At 50.1% G+C, this 20449-nt stretch overlaps 1 protein-coding gene across 8 annotated transcripts in view; it reads right to left on the bottom strand.

Moving 5' to 3' along the window:
* Nucleotides 1–20449, bottom strand: part of SLCO2B1 (solute carrier organic anion transporter family member 2B1) — a 56565-nt gene that overhangs the window by 19769 nt on the left and 16347 nt on the right. For all 8 annotated transcript variants that reach the window (XM_023514933.1, XM_023515896.1, XM_023515410.1 and 5 more), the window contains exons 3-7: nucleotides 19090–19227; nucleotides 16975–17137; nucleotides 13938–14171; nucleotides 13557–13655; nucleotides 11070–11260 (exon numbers count right to left, since the gene is read on the bottom strand). In XM_023514933.1, the coding sequence (XP_023370701.1) occupies nucleotides 11070–11260; nucleotides 13557–13655; nucleotides 13938–14171; nucleotides 16975–17137; nucleotides 19090–19227 (825 nt within the window). The remainder of the gene's footprint in view (nucleotides 1–11069; nucleotides 11261–13556; nucleotides 13656–13937; nucleotides 14172–16974; nucleotides 17138–19089; nucleotides 19228–20449) is intronic.

The following is a 20449-nucleotide window of genomic DNA, read 5'->3' on the forward strand; positions in this document are numbered from 1 at the left end:
ACCTAATACAAAATAACTTGCCTGCCTCAAGTGGCACAACAAGCAAGTGTCCAGCTAGGATCTGAACCCACACAGCCTGACCCCTAACCCCAGAGCTTGAGAGCACTTTGCTGGTCCACCCTAAAGGAAGGAGGCAGATCCGGCCACCACCAAGTGCCTACTGTTATCTGCATTCCTCTGACGCAAAAATGCTGTGTGACAGGTACCATTACTGTGCACGTTTTTCAGATGAGGAAACTAAGTCTTGGAGAACTTGCTGCCAGCATGGGGTCATTCAACTATAAGTGAGCATGTGGGGTCCAATTCAGTCACACTCTTCCATGCAGGCATTGTGTCGAAATTAGATGCAATGAATTCCACAGAAGACTTAAACTCAGTGTAAATGGCAGTTTAGAAGCAGCTGCCCTGGGAGGAAGTGAGTCTCCTGTAGGTAAGAGTGCATAGGCACCGGCTTCCGCATCTGGGCTCAGGATGCTGGAGGCCACCCGGAGGGCTGGTTGGGGCTGCAGAGCTCACCTGGGCTGCTGTGGTTCTGGCTCCTCTCCCCCTGTTGCCTGTGAGGTCCCCACAGGGCTCATGCTTTACTTGGGACCTGACACCTTCTATTTCTTCTTCTCCCATCTTCTTTTTCTTTCTTTCTTTTATAGAGATGGAGTCCCACTATGTTGTCCAGGCTGGTCTCAAACTCTGGCCTTCAAGTGATCCTCCTTTTTCTTTGGGAACCTCAAGAGGCAAACTGGATTTCCCCATATTTCAGAACCTCCACACTGGCCCCCACAGAGGGGGAGGTTTTGGAGCTCCTTCCTCCCAGCTCCCTGGTGTCCCCTGGTCTCAGCTGAGCAGTTCATTCAAATGTTAATTTATGTGTGTTTGCTCCCCTGGGCTTTTCCCTTTCTACTCTCTTCATCATTCCAGCAGGGAGCAGGTTCTGGGTTTCTCCTCCTCAGCAGAGGTTCATGGCAGGGCAGAAAGCAGTGATCAGATGGCAAGACTCTCTTTCCTGCCTTTTGTCTCTAAAACTTGAGTGCACTGAAAAAATTCCACTGGGTGATGTGAGGAGAGAGGGAGGCCTCTGGGGATGAAGGGAAGGGAATGCCCTCTTTTTACAACTAAAAACTGGAAATGCAGATGGAGCAGGGACCAAGCAGCCTGTGGGTTCCAAGAGCAGCAGAGAGCCTTACCCTCTGACATAGAGTACAAGGAAACAATTCGCTTACAAGAAGCAGGGTGCACGCTGACCTAGGGGAGGCTGGGCTCCCATGATCCCACCACACCAAAGCTCTTTCCCAGCATGTTAAGGGGCCTGCATGGGCCAGGATGGCAGGTGGACATCACTGACCAGGGCGGGCAGATACTGATGTTTGCTGGGTGGTGGTGGGGTTGGACCACCCCCCACACTCCCTGCCTGGACACAGTGCAAGTGAAGCCACCTTTACAGATCGTTGAAGGAGTACACTGCGAGAACTAGAGTAAGGGCCTCCAAACTCTGTAAGAGAACAGGTTTAACTAAAATAATGATAATAATCAGCCTCTGTCCCCTTGTTTGTTTGATAATAGTCACTTGCCCTCTTGTTTACTTCCTTGTAACTGCTGGTAGTGGTAAAGATCTTAACTTTTCTCTGTAGAAAGCATTACCTGTTCAGAACCTAGGTTGTTTTTCAGATATCTTCCGGGTCTTACATTCCAGTGGATTGACTGACCCACCCAGGCCAAGGAACTGACTCAACTCGTCTTGGACCCCCGACTCAAGGAGCTGGGTTCCAGTGGATTGGCTGGCCCACCTAGATAGCTGGCCCATGCCAAAGACTGCCGATTCTGCCAGAAACCAGCTCATTAGCAGACCCTGATTGCCTAATCTGCTGCCCACTAAACTATCTTTAAAAACCCTGTCCCCTAACCCCATCCCCCGCCCCCAAAAACCCTGTCCCCTGGGCAGTGGCTATAGCTCAGTGGGTAGGGCACTGGCCACATACACTGAGGCTGGCAGGTTCAAACCCAGGCTGGGCCAGGTTGACAACAATGGCAACTGCAACAACAACAACAACAATTAGCCAGGCGTTGTGGTGGGCACCTGTAGTCCTAGCTACTTAGGAGGATGAGACAAGAGAATCGCTTAAGCCCAAGAGTTTAGGGTTGCTGTGAGTTGTAACACTACAGCATTCTACCAAGGTCAACATAGAAAGACTCTGTCTCAAAAATAAAAAACAAAAAACAAAACCCTGTCCCCTGGCTGGGCTCAGTAGCTCATGCCACACTTGGTAGGCCAAGGGGGGATGGATTGATCACAGGTTTGAGACCAGCCTGAGCCAGAGTGAGACCTTATCTCTAAAAATAGCCGGGCACTGTGGCAGGCACCTATAGTTCCAGGTACTTGGGAGGCTGAGGCAAGAGAATCACTTAAGCTCAGTAGTTTGAGGTTGCTGTGAGCTATGATACCACAGCACTCCTACCAAGGTGAATAAGAGAAACTCTGTCTCAAAAAAACAAACAAAAAAACCCCTGTCCTCCCAATTCTCAGTCAGGTGGATTTGAGAAATCTGTCCTATCTCCCTACTTAGCACTTTGTGGAATAAACTCTTCCCCACTGTAAACCCTGCTGTGTCTGAACTTTGGCTTTCTCTTGGGCAGGGGGCAGATGTACCTGGCTGGGCGACAGCATAAGACTTCAGGACTCTGGCTTCACCTCAGTGGGAGAGAGCCCTGAGAAAGGCGGAGGTTAAATTTCCCGAAGGTCTGGCATGATGGACATTCAGGGTAGCAACTAAGTTGATTTTTAGAGAAAATAAAGAATATCCATTTTATATGCACGTAGGTCTCAGTCAAACCTTGTTTAGTCTTTACCTCCCCTGCTGGACTCAGCTCTGCAAAAGCAGAACTCATGTTCTCTGTTGAAACCCAGGTGCCTAGCACAGGGCCTGGGGTGAAATAGTGGGTATCTGATAAACATCTATTAAAAGAGGAGGTGCAAGAGATGACTGTCACCAGCCATGCGTGCAGCCAGTGCCAGGCTCTTGGAAGAAAAACGAGAACATCAAGAGGAGCTGCCAGGGAGCTCTGGGGCTGCTAATGGTTCTGAGACCAACAAAGGTCCCCGTGGAGCACCACAGGGGTTAGCAGAACTGAGATTCCAGGACCAAACCGGTGTGTGGGCTGGTGGCTACCCACACGCAAGCCTGCTCCATCTTCACTGACACCTGCAAAGGCAGGAAGCTTACACCCTCCCACACGTGAGCACACAAGCCTGAGGTCAACACCACATGACTAGAGAGTCAAGCTTGCCTGAGTGGAATACTCACGGTTTATCCGCTAAGTCCTATCAGCCAGTAGCAGCCTTGGCAGAATTAGGAGGCACCATTGTGGGGGAGCTAATTTGAGGCCCCTTCAAATCCTCCCATTTAAGTCTTATTTCTTTGGGTAAGACCCCCTGGGCCTTATAGCTGTCTAATGTGACTCTAAGCACTTGAAATATGGCTAGTCTGAATTGAGATACCCATAAGTGTAAAATACACATTGCATTTTGAGGACTTAGTATAATAAAAAAGACTTTAAAAAGGCTGGGTGCGGTGGCTCACACCTGTAATCCCAGCACTTGGGAGGCCAAAGCAGGTGGATTGCCTGAGCTTACAGGTTCAAGACCAGACTGAGTCAGAACAAGACCCCATCTTAAAAAATAGCCAGGCATTGTGGCAGGCACCTGTAGTCCCAGCTACTTGGGAGGCTGAGGCAAGTGGTTCATTTGAACCGAAGAGTTTGAGTTTGCTGTTAGCTGAGACACCATGGCACTCTACCAAGGGTGACCAAGTGAGACTCTGTTTCAAAAAAAAAAAAAAAAGACTGAGAAATATTTCATTATTTATAAGAATTTTAGTGTATAATAAATGTGTGGTTTACATAAAACAGATTATTAAAATTAATTTCTTTTACTTTTGAATGTGGCTACTAGAAAATTTGGAATTATATACATAGCTCACATGATATTTCTTTTGCATGTAGTGCTTTAAAGAGAATTAGGGACTCTTCCTGCTCCTTCCTCAGTCCCAGCCAAGCTCTAGGAAGAGTATCTGGGGAAAATGCAACAGTAGTGGGAAGGTCCTGGGTAGCTGAGGGGGAGGATGCGAGGAGTGTTGCTGTCCCCAGCAAGAAGGAGGAGAGGCTGGGGATAGACCATAACTTCCCCACACACCTTACCAGGGAGGGACAGGCTCACCCCTTAAAGATAAGCAGAGTCTTTTGAGTTTCCTGCCTGGATTCCTTGTCCTCATGTACATGGCAAAAACAACCACAGTGAAAAAGAAAAAACTCACAGTGTCATCTGTTCCCATGTGATCTCTATTGCACTTTCACATCCACCGTTTCATTTCATTCCCATCACAGTGTTGTGATCATGGCTCACTGCAATCTCCAACTCCTGAGTTGCTGGGATTACAGGCTTACGTCACTATGCCCAGCTAATTTTTTAAAATTTTTTGTAGATAGGGTCTTCTATCTACAAAAAATTGCCCAGGCTGGTCTTGAACTTCTGATCTTTTTTTTTTTTTTTTTGAGACGGAGCCTCAAGCTATCCCCCTGGGTAGAGTGCCATGGCATCATGCTCACAGCAACCTCCAACTCCTGGGCTCAAGCGAGTCTCCTGCCTCAGCCTCCCAAGTAGCTGGGACAACAGGCGCCCGCCACAATGCCTGGCCATTTTTTGGTTGCAGCCATCATTGTTGTTTGGCGGGCCCGGGTTGGGGATTTGAACCCGCCACCTTAGGTGTATGTGGCTGGCACCTTAGCCGCTTGAGCCACAGGCGCCGAGCCTGAACTCCTGATCTTAAGCAATCCTCCAGACTTGGCCTCCCAAAGTGCTAGAATTACAGGCATGAGCCATTGCACCAAGCCTGGAGAGGAGACTGGAAGCACAGCACGTGTATGTACAAAAGCATGGTGGTGAGAGCTAGTGTACAAGATGCAGTGGGGATAAGAGACAGACCAGAGCCAAACCAGGCTCAGAGATTTGGGCTTTATTTTGTGGGTATCAGGAGCCCTAACTGTCCTGAGCTCCTGTCCCCTGTGTTCTCCAAGGGTTTCTGCCACTCATCACTAATCTGGTTTAAGGACTGCTGACTAATAGTGAGTTTCCAAAAACAGGAAGATTGTCCTCTGTTGAGAGGAGAGCTTAGTGTCCAACTCATCTAGGCTGTGGTTTGCCCAGGTCAGCAGGCTGGGGTTGACAGGGCCGGTGGAACTTCCTCTCTTGGGGCTCTGTGCTGACCGCTGCAAGCATATATGACAGCGGTTCTCAGCCTGTGGGTTGCGACCGACAGGAACTGTATTAAAGGGCTGCAGCATTAGGAAGGTTGAGAACCACTGCTATAGGGCATGGCATGATGTGTGTAGCTCAGCCCAGGGAAGGCCCTACTCTCTGCTGGGCCTTCAGGGACCCAGAAGCTACCCCGGGAGGGAGCTGAGTTAGTAGAAGGCGCTATTCTCCCAATTTCCATGGCATCCCCAGTCCCATGGAACCAGTGCAAACTCTGGCAGGGAATATGGAACTCTCCATACACCCTTGGTTTCCATAACATACCTCCAAGGAAAGTAGCCACAGGGATGGGAGTAACTGCTAAAATTTCTACCTCCGCCCCCTCAATGAGAGACAATGATTTTTAGCAGAGTGGAGATCTGAACTTCTGAATGAAACACCTGAGGAATGAAACAAGCTTCTGGCTTTCTTTGAATGAGACTCATGTAACTGCCTCTTTTCCCTTTGGCTGAAATTTCAAAACCAAATAAATAAGCACTTGAGAGGTCAAGACAGGTGGATTGCCTGAGCTCACAGGTTCAAGACCAGCCTGAGCCAGAGCGAGACCTCATCTCTAAAAATAGCCGGACATTGTAGCGAGCCCCTAGAGACCTAGCTACTTGGGAGGTTGAGGCAAGAGAATCGCTTAAGTTCAGCAGTTTGAGGTTGCTGTGAGCTATGATGCCATGGCACTCTACCAAGGGGACAAGTGAGACTCTATCTCAGAAAAAAAAAGCTGTATACCTGAAAATCACTATGAGAGTAGACATTAAATGTGCTCACTACAAAAATGACAGGCATAGGAGGTAATGCACGTGTTAAATAGCTTGATTTAGCCATTCCACAATGTATGTCGAAACATCATGTTGTACGCCAGAAATATATAGAGTTTTACTTGTCAATTAAAAATTTTGAAAAAATAAATTTAGAAAAACATATAAGGAAGATACTAGGAAAAAAGGCAATTTCTCTACTACTGGTTTCCATTAAGACCTGGCCGGATCTGGGAAAGATGATAAGAGCAAGCACTCCCGTTTCCTGAGCCTGCGTGTCTGGCCTTGAATCACTCACCTCACCACTTTTCATTTCATTCTTACCAAAACCCCAGGATGTAGATGTTTGTTTATATTCATTTTATAGATTTCAGAATTAGTAAGTAGAAGAGCCAGGCCAGTAGGGTGCAGACAGCACGTGTCTAACCCCCGCCACAGCTGGCCCCATCCCTGCCACTGTAGGATGCCTCAGACACCAAGAAAACTCAAGTGGGGCCTCATGAGCCAGATCAGCTATCCTTCGTGCCTCTCTTTAGCCTCAGTCTGTTCCTCTGTCAAATGGGGATATTGAACTAGATTACTGTTGCTGGTTTTCAGCAACAGAACATTTTTCCCAACTGAAATCTCATTCTAAACACTAGTATAAAAATGAATAAAAGCTAAACTACTACTCTGATGAAAGTGAGTGTGTGTCTGTGTTATGGGGGTGAAAGGCCCTTAGCCCTTGGGGTTCTTGAAAACCACTCAAGCGGCTCGGCACCTATAGCTCAACCGGCTAAGGCGCCAGCCACATACACCTAAGGTGGCGGGTTCAAATCCCCAGCCCGGACCCGCCAAACAACAATGACGGCTGCAACCAAAAAATAGCCGGGCGTTGTGGCGGGCGCCTGTGGTCCCAGCTACTTGGGAGGCGGAGGCAGGAGACTCACTTGAGCCCAGGAGTTGGAGGTTGCTGTGAGCTGTAATGCCACGGCACTCTACCCAGGGGGACAGCTTGGGGCTCTGTCTCAAAAAAAAAAAAAAAAAAAAGAAAACCACTCAAGCAGATCACCCCAAAGTGGCCTCCAGCCCTGATGTCTGAGGAAGCTCTGTGTATTGAGGGAGGAGGCTCTCCTCAGCACTTTGGGTCCAGATCCTGGCTTTATACAGACAAACATAGGGACCATAGGTGCTGGCCAAGTTCTGGGCATGTCCTTGACTCTCTGTGGACCTCCATCCCTCCATCTGTGAGATGGAATGAAGGTTGAACTGTGTAATCGCTCAAGCCCTGCAACGGTATAGAATGGAGATCAGAAGCCCCGGACTGCCAGGGCTGGGGAAGGACATAAGAGGGCTCCCCAGCTAGAAGAGAGGGGTCTAAAGGTGGTGCCCGCAAGGAAGGAACACAAGGGACAGAAAAATACCTACACTACCTCAGAATTCACAGAGGCTCAGTGGGAACACAAGTCCCAGGGAATGGGGCCCTTCTGGTTGGGCAAATCCCGATAAAGCAGCCCTAAGCTCTGGTGTTGAAGGACCATTGCCACCTCCCACTTCTGTCCCCACTCTTGACCATTCTCCCGAAGAAGTGCATTGAGGCTAATGACTGATGGGCAGCAGACTTCACAGACTTACAGACTCTTAGCCAAAATGTAATCGTACAGAAATGTGGATCTGGGGAGTCTCAGGCTATCTGAGAAAAGACTCTTAGAATAATAGAGCACGGTACTTAGGGATCTCTATTAGAAACACAGAACTTTAAGACCATATAATTTTAGAATCTCAAACTCCCAGAGACATCCCAGAAATGAAAGACACATGGACATATCAAGCAAGGGAAGGTAACAGAGTCAGGTGCTCTGAGGCTGGACAGGGGCAGGGACCTGGATGGAAGAGGTCTCTCTGCCAGGAAGTAGCTGTCTGGGACCTTCCCGGGCCCTGACTCAGCCCCAAGGGATGGTTCTCACAAAGCCCAAAGGACATGGGGAACACAGGAAGGTTGATGGCTACATGGGGACACTACCGCTCCAGCAACAGAGGATCTATCAGGGAGCCCCAAGAGGCCACCTTTACTCTGCAGGTCATGCAGAGCCATCTGCCAGGAGTCCTAGGGCCTGACAAGACCTTACAGATGGGCTGATTGTAGATGGGGAGACTAATGCCCAGCGAGAGGCTGGGCAGTCCTGTCCTAGATCACTTGTAGGAGGGTGTCTGGGTGGCTACCTGAGCTCTAAGGTCAGAGATGCAGGGACAGAGCCAAGGGCAGGAAACCACCCTCCCATGCCCTGTGTGGCACATACATACCTACCCACCTCATTGTCTTCTCTGTAGGGACTGTTAATGTCCTTGTCCCTCAGTGAAGAACCCCATAGTCACAGGAGAAACCATGGCTATGTTACTGGCTACCCCCTGTATCTCTGCATCCGGCCTTCCTTCACTATCTCAGAGCTCCTTGGGACAGAAACTGTGGGGTGCACCTCTCTATCCTTCTATAAAAATGTTCATGTACTGCTCCAGTGACAGGGCGCCATTTAGAAGTGATAGCACAAACCTGTCAGGGTTGACAGACCTTGTCCGATTTTTTTTTTTTTTTCAGTTTTTGGCCAGGGCTGGGTTTGAACCCACCACCTCCTTGAGCCACAGGCTCCACCCAATATTTTATATTATACACTGCCATCTCCTGAGTACTTTTGAAACCTGAATTTACTTCTAGAAGGGTATTTAGGAGACCCCTGAGCCTTGAGACTGGGAGGGGATGCCTAGAGAGAGTTCAGAAATAACCCTCTCTTCATTTTCTCCTCCCCCTGTCCTCACCGCCCCTGCCTCCTACAGAAGATACACATCCTCCATCTGGGTATCTGGACTTTCTGGCAGCCGAGTCTGCCTAACTGAGCCTTTCTTCCTGGCCCATCCCCCTGCTGTCAGTGGCTCTAACTGGGCAGGCCAGCCAGGTTACTGTAAGCAGACCCGGCCTAGGCAGCCTCAAGGAGGCAGAGGAACAATTCCTCCCACATCAATATTTATTGCCTGAGAGCTGCTGGAAGCAGATCATCATGTTCTCAGCCCGAGGTTCTTTAAAAAGAACCTCTCACCCCATCCCCTCCCGTCTCCCATCCCCAGTGTGCTGACAAAATGAATCCAGACAGTCAGACAGGTTCACAGCCAGGGAGCCAGGATTTCAAGGCATTACTGAGACACAGCTCTTATAATGGCAATCTCTGAATCCTAGCAGCTTTGACTCAAGGAATCATGCATTCTCAGAACCCGAGGTGCATAGACTATTGCTCCAGGAATCTCAGCTCAGCAACTTACACAGCCCCTTGGAATAGGGAAGTGATTTGCTGCTAAAAGCCACTCAGCAGCCATGTATCTGAGCTCAGCTCAGGCTCCCGCCCCCAACCTTTGCCTCTTCCACCCCATGGCCCACGTGGTACTGTACTGTGCTTGCACTCAGGACCCAGCTACCAGCAGGCCAGGCTCTCTTCTTCCTCTATACGGACTCTCAATTCCCAGAACTCTTCTTCAAGTTCCAGGAATTCCATCTCAACCAAATTTTGATATGAGTAGGCAGAACCAGGAACTATCCGGGGTTCCCAGCTGTCTTCTTCCCCTGAAGCTGGTTTTCTTGCCTTTGAGCCAGCTGCACCCAATCCCAGTGCCCATCACTACCTCTGGGACATCCCCTAGCAGAGCGGCACCTAACTCTGAGCAGGCCCCTCCTGGGACGCCTGTGCACCCACAACCCCTCACCACCAGCGCACTGCTTCCTGCCTGGACCGCTGTCAGAGCCACCTGATCAGGTTCCCTGTCTCCCACATTATAGCAACACGTTCAAATACACTGACCTGCTGCAGGAAAGAGAAATTTTCTTGGTATGAAATAGTCAACAGGATTTTTATAAATCATCCTTTTGAAAGGAGAATTACTTAGCAACAAGTAATTTATGATTGTGATTTCTTAACGACCACCTCCTCCTATACTTGGGGAAAGAGGAAATCTAATGCACAGATTTTCAGAATGTAATGAAATGTGTATGAGTATTAAAGAAAAATTAATGGAGTTTGTATTAGTGACATACAATTAAACTTAAAAGAAACTATTTCTATTTTATTATTTTCTTTTTAATTTGGAGCCAGTTTATTGTTTTTCAGGCCATAGACAACTTGAAGGCCCTTGTGCTGGAATCATCAATCCTGGCCAATGCCTCACAGGGTCCTGCCCTCTCCTACCAGCTTTGGGATCTTGGGCAAATCCTCCCTACCTCTTCTGAGCTGAGCAGAAGATACACATCCCTGGAGCATCAGACCCATTGCTATTACTTGCCATGAGTCCCTGTCCTCAACAGATATGCCCACTGTGTACTGATTCTAGTGTCCAGCCTGGAGCCTGACCCCAAGGAGATATTCAGAATGTGTTTGTTCCCTTCACTGTCCTTGAAAGGTTCATTTCTAAGCCAAATCATTTTGCCCAGGCTGTTTCTATCCCCACCCTCTCCTTCTCAAGCTTCTGCACACCCTTCAAAGTCCAGCTCAAAACCTTCTCTACACAGAACTGTTCCCAGACTGTCTCATCCACCCTTCAAGTTCTTAGCATTCCTACAGCAAATTCAGAATTTACAAAACCTTGCAATGGCAACCCAGAGGCGGCCACATAGTAGTGGGTGTGAGGGGCATAAACTCAGATAGGCATGGGTTCTCATCCCAGCACTGCCTTTGCTGGCTTTGTAACCTTGGATAATCACTGCATAAACTTAGATAGGCATGGGTTCTTATCCCAGCACTGCCTTTGCTGGCTTTGTGACCTTGGATAATCACTTCCATCTCTGGCTCCCGATCTCTTCTGCTTGGAAGGGGCAGGTATTATTGTATTATTCACCATACAGGGCTGTGGGAGGGTGCAATGGAGCCCTGTGGTGAATCAGCTTGATAAGCTGTGGAGAACAGGGCCTGGGGCATGAAGTGTAATGCTGCAAAGGAGGACAGTGGGTGGGAGAAGAGCCTGGACTCGGTAGGGTAAGGGACTTGGAGTGGGCTTACCTTGTTGACAGATGAGACTGTAAGGGCAGAGACTTTTCGACGGAAGTGAAGCTCATGCTTCTCCTTGGGCATCTCCCTGGGGAAGAAGAAGTAGGGGATGGCAGCTAGGGCCACCAAGCCAGCAGAGATGAGGAAGCCCAGCCACCAGGCACCCACCCAGCGGGGGTCCTTTCTGGTCAGGTTGATACCACCTGAAAGAGAAGACCAAGGTGACATTCGGGTCAGAGTAGGCAGTCACTTCTAAGCCACCCCCCAGGACTGGTCTCTGAAACATGGGGCAGCCCAAGCTCGGAACCAGATCTGAGTTCTAGTCTTGGCTCTCTCAGTTGTCTTGTGTGACCCTTTCTGGGATTGGCTTCTTCAAGTACTAAGGCAATGCAGTTAGTGGTCAAGGTCATGGACTTTGGAAATGGAAATCTAGGTCTATATGCCATTATTGACTCACCCCTGGGCAGCTACTTGACCTCTTTTTGCCTCCATTTCTTCCGTGAAATACAGATAGTAATATTTCTTACATCATGGGGTTGTTGTAAAAAGATAGAAACTAGGGGTGGAGTCTGTGGCTCAAGGAGTAGGGCACCAGCCCCATATTCCAGGGGTGGCGGGTTCGGACCCGGCCCCAGCCAAAACTGAAAAAAAAAAAAAGAAACTAACACTTGGAAAGCACTTAGAAGAGTATGTTCTATACAGGTGTCTCCTCCTCCTTCTTATCACTGTTGTACATAGCAATTATTATTAAATGAACCATTAGGGCTTCTGTTGTGGTTCTGAGACCTGCAGGATGATTATCCCCAGGGAGGCTTATCAAAAGTACCTGACCTTAATGAAGACCCGTTTAGAATGACCATGGGGTAGGGTATAAAGGTGACCAAGGAACTGGAACCTTTAACAAGATATCCAGGTGATTTGGATCCCCCAACAGGTTTCATTAGGACTAGATTATCGCAGGTGTACCTCCTGACAAGTGTTCAAATCTCCCAGCAAACATCTGCCATCAAGGCTGAGCTGGGTACATTCTCCCTCAGTCTCCACAGCAGCTGCAAACACTTCCTAAACATGCAGATGCATGATAACGCCAACCCCTTGTGCAGAGCTGGTTCCCCAGTGCTTGATCCTGAGCTCCTCTTGGGTAGTGGCCAGAATACACAGTTGGCACTCAGCAGTGTAGCCACGGAGTGGGGAGGAGTTTGGCTTTTGCACTGATTAGACTTGATTTCCTCCTTCATTTATCATCTCCCCTGCCCCTGTGCCAGGCTGGGAAGGGGGGCTCACAGCTGCCTCTCACCAATTCCTCCACTTCTCAAATGCCTGTCTGTGCCTGCAGCGGGCATCATCCACTCATCCTATGAAGTCCCCCATAAAGAAAAATGACGTGGGAGGTAGCACGTGGGCCCACAGAAACACCATGTCTGCCTGTGGAGATGCCCCGCCTGCCAGGGTGATGTCAAGTGTGTCAGAAAACACGTCCCCTTCCACGGAACTGAGGTGTGTCTGGGAACCTAGGGAACCCCTGGGGTAAAAGGAGTAGCAACTAAAGCCCAGTCTTAGCACCCTCTTCTAGAAGGGACGAGGGACAGGGTTATCCCTACTGACTGTTGCACAGAGCTGAGCAGACTCAAACTGCCTGGAGGCATCTGTGGACAAAAGCTAGGGAACAAGAAGCAGCATCTGCATGTTCAGCCAGCCACACCCGTGTCACCTGAGCTTGTCAGGGCCTACTGGAAAGTCTCCAGGGAGAAAGGACTTCGGAGTGACTGAAGGCACACCTAGAGGTTCAGAGCTGCTCGGTGTGACAAGCAGGCAGCTGAGAAGCTGCAGTGACACATTCTAACGTGAATCTCCTCCTGGCCCCCTCAGACCAAGCTTCAGTCCCACTCATTGGCCCACTCTAACCAGCAGCTAGGCAAGTCCCACTCGTTGGCCCACTCTAACCAACAGCTAACCACCATTTCCCAAGTGGTGCCCCGGCAGTTTCCCAGACTCTGAGGTAGTCAGAACAAGAAGGGTTCTCAGAAGTCATCTGGGAATATCCCATCTGAGAAAGGCACAAAGTAACACATTGAGTCACTAAATCCTGTTCCAGAAGTTCTCTGCAGTGTGCCATTGTCCTCTTGGCTTTACTTGAGTCTTCTTTTTCCCTGAAGACAAGAGCTCCCTACAAGCTAAGAGAGTATGTTCTTCTGTCACCACACAGCATGTGTAAGGTGGGACAGGGTGATGACTCCTAATAATAGCAGTAACAGCAATCACAACTCCTCATCTGAGGGCACTCTACAGTTTATCTCCACCATCTCACTGACACCGACTATAGCTTTGGGAGATAGGCAGGACAGAGGTTATCTCAAAGGTGAGAGAGCTGAGGCTCAGGGAGGTTAAGGGGCATGTCCAAGGTCACTGGTGTTACTGGAATTTGAGCTTAGGTGCCTTGGATCTGTGTCTCTATGAGAGCAGCAGTTAGCTAGTGTCTGTGTGTCCCAGGGGACTCACCTTCTGGCATCCGGTCAATGTCCACATAAAGGCGTAACATGAGGCCACCCAGCCCATAGGCCATGCCTGGCCCCATCGTGGTCACTGCAAACAGGATGCCTGCAACGCAAAGCCTGGGTCAGGCCCCTCCAGCCCTGGCTTCCCTTAGCAGATCGATGCCTGCCTGGTCTTTGATGGGAACAACACCGCTCCTCCCCACCCCCGCCCCGCCACCCCCCACTCCTGGTCTGGGCTGGAGAACTGTCCAGGGCTTCTCCAGACATTAACAGCCAGGTAGGGCAGAGGTCAGGGACTCTCATCCTCAGCCCCCACCCTGGGCCTCTCTTCCTCCTACCAGAGCTGGCCTGACCCTCAGAGGTCAAGGTGTGCACAAGCCCTTACCGAGGTAGAGGGGCGAGTTTCTGTTGTGGGCAAAGTCATCGATGTAGGAGATGCCGAAGGGCTGAATGGGCACGGTGCCTACACCAAGCAGGGTCTGCGCCATGAACATTATCCCCACCACAGTCACGTGCCGGACCTCTGTGTAGCTCGAACAGCTGCTGTTGGAGGGAGCTAGTGTTGGGGCCGAGGTTGTGGGAAGGCACAGGGAACCTTTGAAGTCCTCCGGCATATCCCCTGAGAGATGATGATGAAAAACAAGAGGACAGTAGCTAAGATTTAAATAGCACCTACTGGATGGAAGGTACTGTTCTAAGTGCTGTGTACACAAATCATTTCATCCCCACAACAAACCTCATGGAAATGTGCGCTCATTACCCCCATTTCACAGGTGAGGAAACTGGTGCTCAGACTGCAATGCGAGGGATTGGAGCCAGTACTGGAACCCGGGTAGTTGGGCTTCAGAGTCCATGCTCTGTAACTGTTCTGTGCTACCTTTCAGGGCAGAGACATTTAAAAGCACCATGGCAACTTGGGTGGGGCGAGGTAATCAATGGAGGTAGAGTTTGAACTGGATCCAGAAGAACAAATGTGATTTCCTAGAGAGGGAGGGGAGGGGTGTTCCAGGGAGAAGTCACAGTATGGGCAAAACCCAGGGCTTTGAAAGGGCTCCGTCTTGGTAGAATGAGAAGATCAGAAAATCTAGATCACAAAGTGTGAGGGCAAGGCCAGGGTTAAAGGCAGAGTCTGGCAGGGGTGGGAAGGGTCTGGTAGCTGGGGCTGGATCACGGAGTGCTGTGAGGCCCTTGGCATTCACTTTAGGGAGGGTTCAGTGTCAGCTTGGGACACAGATGCAGAGTGCAGAAAATAATTTCTTAAATTAGTACCAGACATTTGTTCCCTGAGGCTCACCAATATTTGGCGAGCAAACTTGAGGAGACCCATACACTATTATTATCCTGAACATGTGTGTAGAAGTGGCCCTTCTCTGTGGCCCTCCATTTACCGAGCAGGGACTCTGAGCTGTGTCAGCCCAGCCCACAGTACCGCCCCACCAGATTGCCAGGAGCCTTGTGAACCAAGGTCAGGAACCCAGACTTAGGCCTTCAAGCAAAGCGGCCTGGGCCTTGGTTTCTTTATCTCTCAAATGAATCTCCTAGATTAGAACAAAGCTCTCCAGAGATAAGGAATTCAGAGGCAGAATAATTCAGTAGATGAGAGCAGGGGCTTCAGGGCAGGGCTATAGGTGGGGTTCTACTGGTGGTGGGCCTTGGGTCACTCTTCCCCTCTCTGAGACTCAGGAGTTGTTAACTTTATCAGTGGTGAGTGGTGAGCGTGTCCTGCACTGTGCCTACTAGATGTTAGATACAATGACTATTAGAGATCATGTCTGCCCTTTCCACCCCACTGTCCCCAGGGTCTCTCAGAGGGCCTGGCACAGAATAGGGCTTAAATATTGGATGCAGAATGAACGAATGAAATAGTCTAGAGTGCTAGAGCAGACTGAGGGCTTGGACACCCACTCTTTGGGCCAGTGTGAAGACTGAGGCTTAGACAGCCCAAGGACTTTGCTCAGGGTCTCAGGCAGGGAGCCTATGGCAGAGGATGTTGCATGCAATGAGGATGAAGAAGAACACGTGTGATCCTGCCCAGAAAAAACTCTGTTAAAGTGAAAATTCGGGGTAAGGAAATGTGGGGCAGTAGTACTTTTGGTCTTGCAAGTGGTCCTCTTGACAAGTCTCACCTAGGCCTAGACAACCACTCTGCATTCTTCACGCATGCTCTGTGCTCCCCCTTCTCTACCTCTGCATCCCACCCCACCCCCACCACAATGCCTTCCTTCTCTCTGAGCTGCCTCTGATGTGCCACCTCCTCTACCTCCTTTCAGCTGCAGTGTCCTTCCTCTGCTCAGGGCTCTGATGGCTCCCTCTGCCACCTCCTCAGGGGCTGGGCTCTCTATCTCATAACAAAGTAGCCCATGCTCATGCCAGTCCCACACTCCACTGAGTCATGTCTGCTTCATCCTTCCATCCCCTGGTCCTGGCACATGGGGCGGGGGGGCTCCAGAGGTGTGAGCTGGTGGGAGGGTGAGGGAGGAAGGATGCTCTCTGACAGCTCATCTCCTGGGAAGTCTTCCCTGATGCCAGTCTAGGGTATGGGCTCTTCCCACCCCTGTGCTTCCCTCACACAACTGACACACTGGGACTTTTCTTTGTCTTTGTGTCCTCTCCCAGATTGGGAGCTCCCTGAAGGCAAGGACTGAGTTCCCCTCAGAGGGTCTGGCACAAAATAGGCAGCATTAAGGGTTTGTTGGGTAGACTGTTGCCTAGATGGATAGATAAATGGGAGAGTGAATGCATGGATGGAGGGGTGAATGGATGAATGGGTGGATAGGTGGGTGGGTGGATAGATGAATGAATGAATAGGTAGATGGAGGGGTAGATGGTTGGGTGGATGGATGATATAGGAGAGGGAAGGAAGAAATGAAGTGAATGCTCAGGTTGCTTGGGTCATACTCTAAGGGACAGACATTCCTATGTCAAGTAAGCCCTCAACAAAATCCCACTGGGCTGACATAGTTTCACTATTGTCTAAAAGTCTTCCTTTTTTAATTTGTTCATTCACTCCTACATTCTTTCTTTCATCCATGTCTTGGCATTTTGTGAGAATGAATGAACACACAATGAGGTCCTTAGAGCAGTGTCTGGTGCACAGTAAATACTATATGATACTGTTTTTATCATTCTGCATTCGTTTCCTAAGGAACTAACTACTACATGCCAGACCCTAAATAGGATGTGTTATAAATACACTCCCACCTCAAAAAACAAAATAAAACAGTGACATACAAGCAGGTTCTCATCAAGAGAAGCCCTACCCTGGAACCTACCCCACTCCCCAGGTTCATCAGAGAGAACTAGAAGGGGCTCTGGGATGCTGGGGCTCATCCTGCCTGATAGAGGTCTGTGGATGGCCCAGTGCACAGTGCCCCAGGGCAGCTGCTCACAGCCCTCTCTTGCCTGGCTCCTCTTGCTCTTACCAGGGCTGGTGTGATCATAGCGGTATGGCTCCGAGATGAAGTGTGGCAGAGTCATGAGCAGGCCTGCCAGGGCCACAAGGACAGCCCCACAGCCGATCAGTCGGGGCCGGTGTACCCGGCTGCCAAAGTAGCTTACAAACACAATCAAAGCCGTGTTTCCCACCTGCACAGGGACAAGGAGACCTGTTAAAGTAGAGCAGAACCCAGGGCTGGGGGCTGTACTATCCTTGTCTCCATCACCAACCTCAGTGTTACCATCTGTAGAATGGACGGAATAAGAATCATCTGAGTCCCTCTTATAAATAGATTCTGGTTCCTCCTAGGGAGGGCTCCACTGCCCCAGTAGGGGAGAGAAATGAGGGCAGAACGGAGAAAGCTAGAAGTTTGATTTCATTTTGGAATATAGATTGGATCCTGTGTTAGAACATAGAAGAGGGTGGGTAGTCAAGGAAAGGCATTTGAGTTTCAGGCACATCATAAATGAGAGAAATACATTTAAAAAAATGTAAAGTCAGGCTTGGCACTTGTGGCTCAAGTGGCTGAGGCACCAGCCACATACACCAGAGCTGGCAGGTTCGAATCCAGCCTGGATGTGCCAAACAACAATGGTAATTGCAACCAAAAAACAGCCGGGTGTTGTGGCAGGAGCCTGTGGTCCCAACTGCTTGGGAGGCTGAGGCAAGAGAATCGCTTAAGCCCAGGAGTTTGAGGTTTCTGTGAGCTCTGATGCCACAGCACTCTACCCAGGGCAACAGCTTGAGGCTCTGGCTCAAAACAAACAAACAAACAAACAAAAAAAAACAAACCTAAAGTCAGAGGATCAAGGGTTAGAATTTTGAGCCTTAGGATCACAATCCTAGGATATGGGTGCTGGAGGGGGCTTGAGAGCTTGCATGGCAAGGGCACAAGCTAGGGGTGCACCTGCTCTATGGCTTCCTGGCTGGGGACTCAGGTGAGCCTCAGACTCCTTGATAGGGGAGGAGAGCAATGTCAGTAGAGGGGGTGGGATGGGGACTGACCCTGGGAAGGATAAGCACGCTCCATTTGACAAATGGAACAGGAGGCCTAAAGACCAAGAGTGATGTGCCTGGGGTCCCAGAGCAAGGTAAGGACTTCCCTTCCCTCCTCTGAGGCCTGAAGGCGGGTGCTGAAAAGCACCCAGACAGGCCTTGGGTCGGAGGAATATGACACACTACCCAAGGAGAGAGAATTTCACAAAAATCAGCCCAGGGCTGGGGAAAAACAGACAGCTTCCTGTTCTGCTGGGTGAGAACATCTGGCGAGGGAGGGGCTGGGGCACAGCTGGACTCTGATCTCCAAATCCACCCAAAGCAGCTCATCTGCTTCTCTGCTTGGATGTGGGCCCTGCAGGCCTGCAGATTCCTGGGCAATTCTGAGGACAGATACTTCATGGAGTCCCTCCCTCCCCCAACCCCAAGATATATAGGAGCTGTTCTTGAAGTAACTTACGTCTCCTCACTACAGTTTTTTTGTTTGTTTTGAGACAGAGTCTCATTCTGTTACCCCAGGCTAGAGTGCTGTGGTGTCATAGCTCACAGCAATCTCAAACCCTGGGTTCAGGTGATTGTCCTACCTTAGCTTCCCAAGTAGCTAGGACTATAGGCACCCACCACAAAGTGTGGTTAACTTTTCTATTTTTATTAGAGATGGGGTCTCACTCTTGCTCAGGCTGCTCCTCAGCTTAAGGGATCCTCCCACCTCAGCCTACCAGAGTGCTAGGATTACAGGCGTGAGCCACTGTGCCCAGCCGACTACTATTGAAGTGACTTTCCCTGAATCTTATCTAGGACGGGCAATAGCTGGGTAAAGGCAAAGGAACCAAAGGGAGAGGGGGTGGCTGTGGGGACCCTGGGTAGCACTGAGATATGCCACGTCCCAAGTAGAGTGCTTCCAAGGGGAGGATTGCCAGGTCTTAGAAGACAGTTGCAAATATTCCAAGGTTTGGAGGTTTCGGGCTAGCAGGTGTGATAGGAGTTGCCCAAGGGCACCAGGAAGAGAAGGGTTTATGGCAGTAAAGTGAGGGGGAGGTTGGCAAGAGATAGGGGTGCAAGTCATCCCCAATGTCCACCCCTGTCCCTGGGCCAGGGCTAGTACCTCGTTGAAGGCGGCTAGCAGCCCCGAAGTCTGGCTGGAGAGGCCGAAGCGCTTCTCCACCGTGGAGATGGAGCTCTTGAGGTAGCCAGAGATCATGAGCTGCGCCAGCTGCAGCAGGCTGTGGCACAGGACGAAGAGCTGTTGGGGAGACGCAAGGGGCAGAGATGGAGGGGGGAGCGGGGGGAGACAGGGAGAGGAAGGTGGGGAAAGAGAGGGAGAACGAGGTCACGAGAGGAGCAAGGGATAGCAATGGGGGAGACACAGCCAGGGGAGACCCACACAGGAGAGACAGGGAGGCAGAGTGACGAACAAGAGAAGAGAGTGATCAAAGAAGACGGAGAGACAGAGAGAGAGAGAGAGAGGGGCAGAGAGAGAAGCAGAAACAGAAAGGCAGACAGGGAGAGAGAGAAGAGAGCGTGTTATTGGAGTAGCCAGCCCATGTAGTAGGCTTCTCACACAGGCCTAAAAACTAGAAAAGCTGCCCTGGGTATACCCTGGGAACCTGGGTAAAGGGGTGGGGGGGTGCTACCAGAGAGTCACCTGACTGAGAGTGGTAGGAGCCCCCTCTGGCCCTCAGAACTCCCCCTGGGATGGACTGGCCCTTCTTCACTGTTCCACCACACTGCCCACTGGGTCCCCAAGCTGCCCACCCCCACCTGCCCCAAACACCCCAGCCTGCCTGTAGTCTTCCTCCTAAAAAAAACTGTCAGAATTCCTAGCAGAAGGAAAATTTGCTTGAAGAATTAAAAAACAGAGTATTTATGCCAGAGCTTAATACACTCTTTTTCTCTGCGTCTAGGTTTCCTCATCTGTACAATGAGGACAATGGTGGTGCCTCCCAGGATTATTTTAAGGACTAAGTAGGAAGCAGAGTGCAGTGGCTCACACCTGTAATCCCAGCACTTTGGGAGGCTGAGGCAGGCAGAATGCTTGAGCTCAGGAGTTCGAGACCAGATTGAGCAGGAGTGAAACCTGGTCTCTACTAAAAATAGAAAAATTAGCTGGGTGTCATAGTGGGTGTCTGTAGTCCCAGCTACTCGGGAGGCTGAGGCAAGGGAATCACTTGAGCCCAATAGTTTGAGGTTGTTGTGAGCTATGATATTATGGCACTGTACTCAGGGGACAGAGTGAGACTCTGTCTCAAAAAACAAAAAAAGGAACCAAGTAGGGTCATGTGTGAAAAGGACCAGGCATGGGGTCTGGTGCCCAGTAGGACGCTTACAGCTGCCCTTGGTGGAGCCAGGACCCCACTACTGATCCAGGTTCAGGGCACTTCTCTACTTCTCTAGGAAAGCCAGAAACAAGGGGACTCTTTCCCAGAGCAGCCCCTCTCCTCTCAGGAAGGAGGGAACATGTACTG

This window comes from Otolemur garnettii, unplaced genomic scaffold (genome assembly GCF_000181295.1).
Source record: "Otolemur garnettii isolate 467f Iridium unplaced genomic scaffold, OtoGar3 scaffold00001, whole genome shotgun sequence".
NCBI lineage: Eukaryota > Metazoa > Chordata > Mammalia > Primates > Galagidae > Otolemur > Otolemur garnettii.